This window comes from Hemibagrus wyckioides, linkage group LG10 (assembly GCF_019097595.1).
Source record: "Hemibagrus wyckioides isolate EC202008001 linkage group LG10, SWU_Hwy_1.0, whole genome shotgun sequence".
Lineage (NCBI taxonomy): Eukaryota > Metazoa > Chordata > Actinopteri > Siluriformes > Bagridae > Hemibagrus > Hemibagrus wyckioides.
Window position 1 is genome coordinate 12,547,280 of NC_080719.1, and position 11,853 is coordinate 12,559,132.

The 11,853-nt window shown below is 38.4% G+C and overlaps 1 protein-coding gene across 6 annotated transcripts in view; it reads left to right on the forward strand.

Annotated features, from left to right (window-relative positions):
* Positions 1 to 7,183, forward strand: part of arhgef18b (rho/rac guanine nucleotide exchange factor (GEF) 18b) — a 50,727-nt gene extending 43,544 nt beyond the window's left edge. For all 6 annotated transcript variants that reach the window (XM_058401687.1, XM_058401689.1, XM_058401690.1 and 3 more), the window contains 3 exons: positions 1,671 to 1,980; positions 2,426 to 2,548; positions 3,499 to 7,183. In XM_058401687.1, the coding sequence (XP_058257670.1) occupies positions 1,671 to 1,980; positions 2,426 to 2,548; positions 3,499 to 3,617 (552 nt within the window). In that variant the 3' untranslated portion in view covers positions 3,618 to 7,183. The remainder of the gene's footprint in view (positions 1 to 1,670; positions 1,981 to 2,425; positions 2,549 to 3,498) is intronic.
* Positions 7,184 to 11,853: the final 4,670 nt, after the last annotated feature.

Genomic DNA, 11,853 nt, shown 5'->3' on the forward strand with positions numbered 1-11,853 from the left:
GGAGAGAGACAGACGTGTTGAAAAAGCTTGCTGTGCTCTGCAATAGTAGACTCGCCCTTGAGGCAGATCGCAGGGCGTTCAAGCTTTTGAAGCATTTTTCTGTTTTCGTTAGTTAATAAAGGAGATTTAGTCACATTGAAGCAGCCAGAGGAACCATCACAGCTGGGAACATCTGCCTCTACAGAGAAATAGAAGGTTTATTATATGCATGTCCTGTTCATCAGCATGCAGAGGTCTGAGTCATGCATCCGCAGCAGGATGTCTGTCAAGTTGGGGTGAAGTGCTGATAATGATGGATTTGGGAAAAGACCGATTTTATTTAACCCTGTTCATGTTTGTTGCAGCTGCATGCTGCAAGCAAAGAAATCCTCATCCTTGTGCTTGAGTTTCATATTAGGGTTTTATGGTGCGCAGTATCAGTGAGCATGATCATTAAAATCGGGCAACTTCTGTCTCATATGCAACAGTTTCTCTGCATGCTCGCATATATTTATGTGTGCAATTCACAACACCTTTCTAATGTCCACCCTCGCTTATACTGACATCATTAATCATGAGCTGCATCCAGACACAGTACTCTAGGCTACAGATTAATAGCTTTAATACGACAACATAAATAATCAGGGGTGTGTTCAGTGTATTTGTAGGGAGAGAATGATTTAAACACACATTTTTCCTGTTAGTGTCAGGAAATGAAAGATCTTTCCTCATCTCTCACCCATGCGATGAGACGCTCCGTTTCTCCAGCTGTGTTTGATCGGTTTATCCACAGCTCTATCTGATCTCATCCGTGTGTGTGGGTGTTGGTTGTTTTCCCACTCAGCAGGATGTGGTACATATGTGCTTCATTTGCTTATGCTCCTAAAGTCTCTCGTGTTTGCATGGATTAGACACACACACACACACACATACACAAACACAAATGCTGTATTTCTTCACCCATGTCATGCTCTGTCAGCTGTCGCCTTCAAAACCCATTAGTCCTGTGACTGAACAAAGTTGTGACAGGAAATGCCTTTCCTGATCCTCGGGCTCGATCTTGGCTTCTCATGTGACACTTCTTTTGGCATGGTTTAATCGGGTCCTGTCTTTCTTTCTCTCAGAAAATCACCATCAGGCATGCTGATGCGCCCACGCACACGTCACACACAACTGTTCTGGGTTTTTTTTGTAAATCTGACTCAGAAGAAATGATCCACCTAAACAGATAATCAGGAAATCATTGATATGGTGAAAGTTTGTGTAAGGAGATGTTTACTGTTTATGGCAGGAGACTCCTATGTTAATGCTTTGTAACAATCAGAGGTAAAGCTCGAGGTAACTGTAAGTTATCTATACCTTCAAGACATTTACTGCAGTTACATTAACTGTAACTATTAGACGAAATGTGTGCCATATCATTCTTTAATAAAGAAAAATACAATTTTAGAAAATGACAATAACATGTAAATCTTGACAGAATTGTGATATAAGTGGAGTAAAAGTGTTTACTGTAAATTGTGCTGTTATAAGAAAGTAAATAAGAAAGTACTTTCACATCCTGCTGTCGTTGATTATTTCTCTACAAGACAACACGAAAAGCTCATTTTGTCATAATTCTGATTGTATTCTCTGATCTCTCAAGTACCATTTACATTAAAATGTTTAATCCTCTATGTGAAATTCTACAGCTTCCCACGTCCTCCAGTTTTAACGGTGACATCCTGGGAAACTCCGGAACGGATTCCATCCGCCAGACCCTCCGCCCCACCGTCTCATTAACTCCTGCTGATTTCTCTGAGAGGGTTGACATGCTATCACGCCGGGAGAGTGCCACCACCCTGCCCGCCAAAACAGAGGTGCCCATCCATCTGGTCAGCACCACCAACCAGCTGCACAAACAGGGCGGAGTCCAGCAGCAGATCCCCACCAAGCTGGCCACACTGAAGAGCAAGGACAAGAGCAGCAAAATCAAAGGCTCACTACGCGTAGACAGCTCAGGTAGAGTTACTGATCACATAAATACATGCAGCATGGTTATGGTGCACCTGTGTGCTGGTAGTGAAGCGACTCTAGTTAGAGGAGCCATTAATCAGGACGTCTGCACAGTTTTAGCTCCGCCCACACATCGTTGCTCAGCTTACAAGCCTTACGAACCTGATTTAGCTCCAGTGTGGATGATTGTGAGTAATTTGCCGAGTTGGGGTGTAGATTCTAGCTGAAAAGCTCTAGCATTCACACCAAAAGCACGTCTCTAATGTTCTTCAGAGTTCAGTTCCTGATCTAACACACCTGCTTCTTCTTATTCAGGACGTGCGTATACTCCATTGCTGTTCTGGCCATGCCCCTTATCCCTTTACACAGTTACATTTACAGATCGACGTGAGAAGTGTCGTGTATGTAAATATAGTAATAAACCTGATCTTAGCTAAATTTGTCTTCACAGCTTCAATAGACATGAAGCAGATGCTCTCTATGAAACTGTCCCGAGAAACGGAGAGTTCTGTAAAAGCTCGTCGCCCCATCAGTCCTCATCTGCATTTTCAACATGCTCCGACTCAGAATCCAGGTGAGATATTAACAATCAGCATGGTACACATGGGCAGCTGACCACATCAAACATCATTTATACCACAGTACTGTTGATTTCGGATTGTTCAAAAGAGTTTATCTTCAGAAACAGTAGTGTGGCTGAAAAAATCATAGATTTGCATTAATGCGCTTGTTATCCTTTCTAGACTCCACAATAAACAAATATTAAAATTATAATGAGTTACATGCAATTTTCTGTAAGGAGAAGTTTATTAATTCAAGCAGTCTCCAGTGTCAGTGCTTTGTAACGGTCAGGTAAAAACTTTAACTTTAAGTTTTCCAAGATCTTCAGCACAGAGAATTTTACACTTTGATGTTTCTCTATAGCATTTTAAGCTGTGGTGTTTTTTTTTTTTGTTTGTTTTATTACCTTAGAGAGAGTGCAAAATAGAGGCTGGTGAAGGAATGACAGGTTTATATAATGTAACGTATAACGTAACTGAGAACAGGAACTAATTTCATTCCATAACATTGTTTTACATTTTTTACAACTGACCTCAATGGTTAAATAGCATGGTGTGGTAGAGGAATAAAGCACTATATGACATTCTGCTGAGGAAAATAATAGTAGTAACAGTAACTCCTCACAGGAGCCCATTACTGACTGATTACTGATTGAAGTGATAGCTCAGTGTTGGATTACTGATCAGAAGGTTGCGTGTTCAAATCCCAGCTCAACCAAGCTGCCATTACTGGGCCCCTGAGCAAGGCCCTTAATCCTCAATTGCTCAGTTGTAGAGGTTGCTCTGGATTAGGGCATCTGCCAAATGCTGGTAATGTAATGATTAGTTTCCTTATCTAAAGTAAAGTACAGTATGTAGATCATCCCCAGTTGCGGCAAATAGTATACCAGCATTACTTAGCTTCATTAATACAGAAATCTATAGAAGTTCCTTAATCTCTCTCTCTCTCTCTCTCTCACTGCAGATCCCCCTGTCACTGGAGAGAAATACACGTCAGAGCCTCTGAAAGCACAGAACCAGAGCCTCCTGCAGTCCTACCCTCTCCCAGATGACAAAGAAAAGGAGGACGTCATCTTTATCTGAGTGTCTCGTTGCATGCTGGGATACGTGACACACCTCAGTTCATGCTGTGATGTGCTGCACAGGGCTTCACAAGAACAGTTTCTTTTTTTACTTTTTTAGTTCCCTGGAGGAAAAAGTCTTACACTTTATCATTCCTTTTTAATAATGCCAGTAGCGTTTTCTTACTTTTTAATAGAAGAACCAGCTAAAAGAAGTGGATGAAGAAGTTTTTAATGGGAGAAATGAAGTCTCAGAGGAACATGTGGGACAATCCATGAGGAAGGAGGAGCATGATGTGATTGAAATGAAAGGAAGGAGGTGATGGAAAATGAAGGATGCATGAACAGGGATGAGCTGTGTGTGTGTGTGCGTGTGTGCACGTGTGCACAGTTACCTTCAAACCTTATTTCTAGGAAAAGCATCACAGAAGGATTTGTCACAGAAACAAAAGGAAAAAAGCACAAATGTTCAGGTGTATGAGTGCAGTTTCATTTGTGAAGAAAGCTTTTTATCACGCTACGAACTCATGTCACTGTTGGTCAGAGAATGAAGCCTGTCAGCCTGCAAAACATGAAGCGCTCAGCCTATTAGATTCGGTTAGAAAGCAACGAAATCCAATGAAATCCTGCCATGTTGATAGAAGGATTTTAGAAAAAATCTTAAGGGTACTATGAAATAAAATGGATTCATTCTTCAATAGTAATTATTAAGGATGCATCTAACAAATCAGGCTTATATCCTAGATTGAGATTTTGCCTTGGTGCCTAGATCCGATCTGCTGCTGCTGTTGTGCTATGAAAAAAAAAAGAAAGAGCTAAAGCCAGTTAGCAATCAATCTCAATTATGTAATGGCAGGAAAAGCTTCAAGGATCAAGGGCAGGATCAAGACTCTGATATTGAAAATAAACAAACAGAATGATTAATGTTGAAGGTAGAATGTGCCAATAGAAACATAAAACACAGATTCAGAGCTCTGTGTAATGAGAATGTGTGCCTGCTTCAGCTGAACTAACATTATAAAGATGCTCCATTTTATGGCTAAGTACTACTGAATGGATTTTAACACTGTGGCAGGAACATGATTCTTACCTTCAGGGCATGTTACGTTTGTCAGCATCAGCGTCGGTTTCTCTCTGTGCCAAACAGATCAAACTGGCAAAGATGAAACTTCTGCCTCTCTGTGATTTTAATGATGTCTGCACTGAGAGTGAGCTCATTAAACACACGCATGCTGACGAGTGCGGAAAAAGACTCCAAAATCTGTGTGCGCGTGCATGCATGTGCATGCACACTGTTCTTATATACTAGGTACATCGAAGCTTTTTGGAACTTCTTTTATTAATATTTTCTTTTCCAGCTACCGTTTGATCAAAACAGGAAACTCAAGTTCACTAAGCTGATTTTTTTTTTTAAAGATGTATTTATTTATTTTAATTTGCAACACACAGCATCATGACTCGAGTCAGATCAGCTTAGCTAGAGAGGGACACAAAGCAGAAACCCAGTGAACAAGTGAAGATAACAGACACTGACATGAAGGATAGTGTGTTATTTCTTGATTTTTTTTTTTTTTTTTTTTATTTCTTATATCATGGCCATGAAGACGAGCACAGGTCATCCACTAAGCACCGAGTTCTTATCGATTGAAGTGACCTCTCAAAATATATACGTGGAAAACCTGGCCTTTAGATCAGCAAAAATGTCCAAAACCTGAACCAACAAATACTTTTTTGCGCCCAATCAGTGCAAAAGCAATTGGTTACCCCATTACTGTTGTTGCCATGGTTATGTCTCCCCATAATTTGTATTTCCATGCTCCAATTCAGTGTAGTTGAATTGCTACTTAAAACATTTGGTTCTTTAGCTGCACACTAGTGAAACAGAAGTGGTTGCTATGGTTACATTCCAACACGGTTAAACTGATTGGCAACTCTGATTTGGAATTGAACTGCTTTGACTGTTCTGTTGTTTCTTTGGTTACACTCCAACACAGTTACAGAGGATATGAAGCACTGGTTTAAAACTCATCACTGTGTAAGAACAAACACAACAGTAGAATCTGTTAGCCAATCAGAAGCGAGTGATTTGTGGCCATGGTGCAAGATGCCGTGTTAGTGTCATGATCACTTCTTAGCCTGTTTGTTTGTTTTTTTTTTCCCTTTTTTTCTGCACCCACCATCGTGTGAATCTTGAACTCGGATGAATCTTACAGGATATGAAATCAAAACGTCTCTGCTCACGCTAACAAACTCCCCCGTGATCAGAGCACAGGATGGAAGGATTTTTGTATATTTGCTGTTTGAACTACTGCAGAGTGCAGCATCTCCAAGCCCAAGGTTTTATTGTGAATATATTGTACATATGATGTAGATTTCATGCTACAATGTCTTATAGTGCTTCATATGTACTGTAACTGTGATTCTGTAACTGATTTGGACTTGATCTGCTTTAAAGAACAGGAGCTGTCAGCCAATCAGAAACGAGTATTTTAGGGCTAATGAAAATGAGGTGACTTCGACTGTTCTGTTGTTACTTTGGTTACACTCCAACACAGTTACAGAGGATATGAAGCACTGGTTTAAAACTCATCACTGTGTAAGAACAAACACAACAGTAGCATCTGTTAGCCAATCAGAAGCGAGTGATTTGTGGCCATGGTGCAAGATGGTGTGTTACTGTCATGATCACTTCTTTGCCTGTTTTTTTTTTTTGTTTGTTTTTGTTTGTTTGTTTGTTTGTTTGTTTGTTTTCTTCTTTTTTTTGCACTCACCATCGTGTAAATATTGAACTCACGCTAACAAACTCCCCCGTGATCAGAGCACAGGATGGAAGGATTTTTGTATATTTGCTGTTTGAACTACTGCAGAGTACAGCGTCTCCGAGCTCAAGGTTTTATTGTGTATATATTGTACATATGATGTAGATTTCATGCTACAATGTCTTATATGGTGACGAACTATAGTGCACATTTTTTTGGAGCAAGGGAATGTGATTCTTAGTCAAAAAGAAAACAAAAAGTTCAATGCTGTAATTCTTCTTAGGCTGTCAATCATTTTTCTTTCTTCTTTATGATCTCCTATGTAATCAGAAATGAAGCCTTATTCTGAGCTCATCCTTTAGTGAGGAACCAAAGATTCACTCCAAGACTGTAACAGCACCTTGTCTGTATAATTTCCCGTAACACTGTATCTATATCTCTCTCTCTCTCTCTCTCCTCATCACTGTGCTAAAGTCTTATGACGAGTTGTGGCGTTTCATTCTATTCATAGATGAAGTGGTTTATTCAGCCATGTCTCTTCCCGTCTCGCGTGGCACTGTGCTCTGGTGAAGCACATTTTCCTGTAATTAGTAAAAAGAAAATTCTTCATTGCCAATTACACTAGTCACTTTTAGTAGGGAGCTTGAGGAGTGTGAATGTGGTGTTTTGTGTGCTCGTATTTTTTTGCAGATGTTTTAATGAGGTTTGTAGCACGCAGGAGCACTGTGATCTATTTTATACTTTTGAAATTTTACTCACAAAAAAATCTAGCTGTAAGACACAACATCTTGTAAAAGAGAGGTTTCCATTTTAGTAATAAAACATCTGATACACATGTCTGTTTCATGCACCTATTTATTTATTTATTACATTGGAATAATTACTTAATGTTATTATGGTTTACAGTGTTATTAAAGTATGTCTGACTTTGTATGACATCAAGAACAGTCGAAAGAATTGCATACAGTTTAAAGTTTGAGTCTGTAATAAGAAAAGACTCTTAAAGAGTTTCTATAAAAAGGTCTCTATAGGGAAAAAAAGTAATACTTGGCTAAAATAGGGGGAAATGCAGTAAAAAGTACAAAACCATTGAAATAGGATAAAAGTACAAAAAAATCAGGGTAAAATGGAGCACATGTAAAAAAAAAAAAGAAAAAAAAAGAAAGATATTCTGGCTAAAATGCAGAGAAAATGGGGTAAAATCTAAACAAATGGATTAAAATAATGCAAATAGTTTGTGTGTTTGTTTATTGTTTTTTAATGCCATGTCAGCAGCAAGGTTATTGAAGGCCGAGTACAGAATCAATAATAGCACATATCCACTTAGCACACATCCACAAAATTATAGAAGACATTTATTTATATGCTCAGTACAAGACAGAAATTCTAAAATGTGTTTCCTAAATCTTTGTAGCCCATTTCCTTTTAGCATGTCTCTAAAAAACACCATCGCCTGATGGTATGAAAGGCTTTGCAGCTCAGTAGGAGGTTAAATGGACTAGAAGAAAACTAATATCAGACTAAAAATGTAGAGGAAATCTGGTTAAAGTACAAAATTAGACTCAAAAACAGTGTTCGTTTTCATCTCAAAACGGTTGGAGGATTAAACTTTGCTGACCCCTGACCTTTGGAACCCTTTTTCAGTTCCCTCAGGGGATCATATTGTGGGAAACATGGAAACCTTTCTGAACCTCCCACAGACACATGAAAGCACTCTGTGTTCTGTCTGTCTGTCTGTGTTCTGTCTGTCTGCATGCAATTATCCATCTGTCTGTCTGGATTTATCCACCTATCAGACCGCTCAGACCTGACTGAGCCGTTCTGATGCACTGCTTCTGGTTGGAATTTCATCATTTGGATTCGGCTCACTGCTGCTGCTCACGGCCGTGTGGAAGGCTGGAGACACATGGGACTGCTGTGGGTAGGTTTTGCACACAGGGTTCCATTAGTGAAAGTTCAACGGCATCGGCAAGTTAAAACTAGAATGAATTTTGAAAGATCTCTGATTCTAGTTCTCAAGTTGCTCGAAAGATCCTCATTACACAACTGCACTTGACCAGATACAAATATAGAAAGAAAACAATTTATAATCGCTGTCTCTGGTGTCACCCAGTTTGAGTCTGGTTTCCTCTAAAGGTTTCTTCCTAATATTGCCTCAGGGAGTTTTTGTCATCATCACCTCGGGCTTGCTCAATAGAGATTAATATCAATTTTAATTTTAAACTTTAGATTAATTTTATTCAGAATTGTTATATTTCTAGTAAAGCTGTTAAAAGAGCTATACAAATAAAACTGAATTGAAAATTCAGTGAAATTGAATTGTTTGTGTGTTTGTGGGTCTGTATTTCCATGGTAACAGCGTCAGGAGCGATGCTAGGTCAGCTGTTGAAGTGCAGTTTATAGACAGGTGGAATATGTAAATACGATGATGTGATAAGGAGGTGCGCACAAACACTGCTGAATTGTTCTTATCAGTAATGTGCTCATGATGATAACATGCAGCTCACATGTTTTCTCCTGCAGGAGACTAAAGAAATGTTCTCACCAATGGCGCGTTTGAAAAATGTTTTGTTTTTTTTTCCTTCTTTTATTATCTTTGGGAAAGGAAAAAAAATGAAGCTGGTGAGGGAATGACTATTCACAAGTGAAGACAAGAACTAACATAACATAATATTTGGGCAAAATTGAATAATTTTAGAAGTATATTGTTGTGTATTGGATTTTCAGCTTTTAATTTGAGGGTGTTTACATCCAGATTAGGTGTAACAATGTTAGAAATATTGTTACAATATATATATGCACATCCTGAGCAACGTCCAGTATGACAGAAAGATAAAGGCATGGAGAAAGAGACTGCTTGAGATGTGAAGCATGCCACTTCACAATGGTGTGGGTTTGTGTAGCTGCTAATAAAACCGCTTCCTCTGAATTTATTAATGATGTGCTCGCTGACTAAAGCAGCAGGATGAATTGTGAAGAGTACAGAAATAATCTCCCCTTTAACAGCTCAGATTCGGCCAAATGCGTCAACTGATTGGACGGTGCGTCACAGTGCAGATGGCCAATGACCTGAAGCATACCTTGAAAGCAAACCAAGACTATTTTTAAGGCATAACCAAGTGGAATGTTCTGCATTAACGTAATCGATCACGCAATTCACTCGCTGAAGCTGAAACTCAAGGCAAAATGCAAAAAACAAGCAGCAAGTGAAGACAGCTGCAGTAAAAGACTGACAGAACATCACCAGGGGAGAAACCCAGCTTCTGGAATTTGCAACTGTGTAGAAAAAACTTTAAAAAATGTAATTCCTTCAGTCTTTACCTGAGTTTGACCAACCTGAAAGACTTTTCTATCTATCTGTCTGTCAGTCTGTATCTGTCTGTCTGTCTGTCTGTCTGTCTGTCTGTCAATCTAGATAGCTATATTCTTTGTCTCTCTGTATGCTTATCTGTCTATCTGCCTCACTTTATCTGTCTGCCTAAAAAATGACCATTGAATTACAGCATTCTCTCTCTCTCTCTCTCTCTCTCTCTCTCTCACTCTCTCTTAAGTAATTCTTTCTTCCCTTGTCACAGGCCACTGCTCTTTATGTGCGTGTGTTTCTATAATGAGGAGCAGAATTTCCTGGTGTGGAGTGGGGGAGAGTGTATAACACATCAGATTGTATGGAAACAAAGTCGTCCATAAAACCAGAGAAAGTCTTTCATTATTTCATTATTTTTCCCCTTCCCATCGGTCAGATGTTTTAATTGTTTTTCCTGTGGTTTACTCGTTTCACTGTTTCTATATATTTAACAAGAGAGCATATCTACATTGATCCTGCAGCACTGACGCTGATAAACTCGCTTTTTTCCATTAAACTACGAGTTGATGCTGTTTTTTTTGCAAAGTTTCTGATAAAATCCATTTCAGGAAGCTGCAATCTAAAAAAAAAGGCTAATTTTTACATTCAAAATAAAAAAGATTGGATTTAATCCTTAATGTGATTATTGTTAGTTTCTTATTTCTGTTTCGGAGCTAGCAGTTTAAAAACATCATGGGGTCTGATTGTGAGAATATTTTGAGTTTACGAACTTTTTACAGCCGAATTAAATGTTTAACATCCATTATTCTATTTTCTTTTTTTTTTAACACTAAGATATAAGGTTGATGCATCTAAGAAACTTCATATTAGTTGAAGAATCTTTTTCTAACCTTATGTCTAAATGAATATACTTTACGCTGCTCCTTCTGGGCTCTTAAGCAACTTTAACCCTCACTTCACCTCACTGTATAAATGTAACAGACTTTTACTCGCTCTTTAGTCGATCTGGATAATACAATAAATGTAAAAATAAATAAATAAATAAATAATAATTATTGCATTAGTTTAATTATTGAAGGGCAAACACAGAGGCAAAATTACATTGTTTTTATTAAAATTACATGTTATTTTAAATTTGTTTTAAAATGAAATGAGATCATGCACATATATTATTCGTTTATTGTCTGTTTGTTGGTTTATTTATTTAAAGGGAAAACCATAAAAACACAAACATAACTGTATACCGAATTTGTCATGATTTCAAAATGAATTAATGAATTTGTCTGTTTGCTTATTTTTTAATGGAACTAAAAAAAAAGGCAGAGAAACTCAAAGCTCCTTGCTTTTTAAATTGTTTGTCATGATTTCTTTGCTTTTTGTTCCACAGTGAAAAACACTCTGAAGCACTGAATTTGAATCGTTCCAGCGATCCTCTGGGAATCTTCGAAGGCCGGTAGTCGAGTCGTGCCTCACCCTGTCTACATCGTTATTAATTCAGACGTTGCTTCTCTTTTCACATCTTTTCAGCAGAGTTGCTGTAATTAGAGTCAAAGCTGACACACCCAGACTGCCTCATTAACGTGTATTCTGCCTTCACCTCACTTCCTCTCAGCACTCCTTCCTCATGCCCATTACTCCTACTCACCCTGAGAGAACTGCAGTCGTTATGTGGAATAGGAAGGGAATTTTGTGTGTGTGTGTGTGTGCATTGTGTTTTCAGAGATGCAAATCTCGTGTGGAATGTGTGTGAGTAAGATCACTGGCATGTGACCACGTGGAATCAACATTTTTTTCATTTCTCTCAGTGGAAAACAATCCACTGCCCACAACAGCATCTCAATCATTTATCCTTGAATAATGAGGTTTAGAATAATGTCAGGGTGAGCCACACACACACACACACACACACACACATATACACATACATGGTGGTTAAATGATGAAATCTGAATGTAGATTAGTGTTCTTTGTGCAGACAAACATCAAAGCCACAAAGACATCCAAGTTTAGTTAAACAAGGCATATTTGTTCATAATGGATTTGTGTCTATGGCAAAGTAGTGATAGCAACGTAACTCAGAATTCTGTCCTTTTTTTTTTTCAATTCTATTTAAGAACTTTGTTCGATCTATAAATTCTTGTTAGCAACGAGCTAGCCAGCAGACTGTGATGAGCAGTTTAGTTTTACCTCAATGC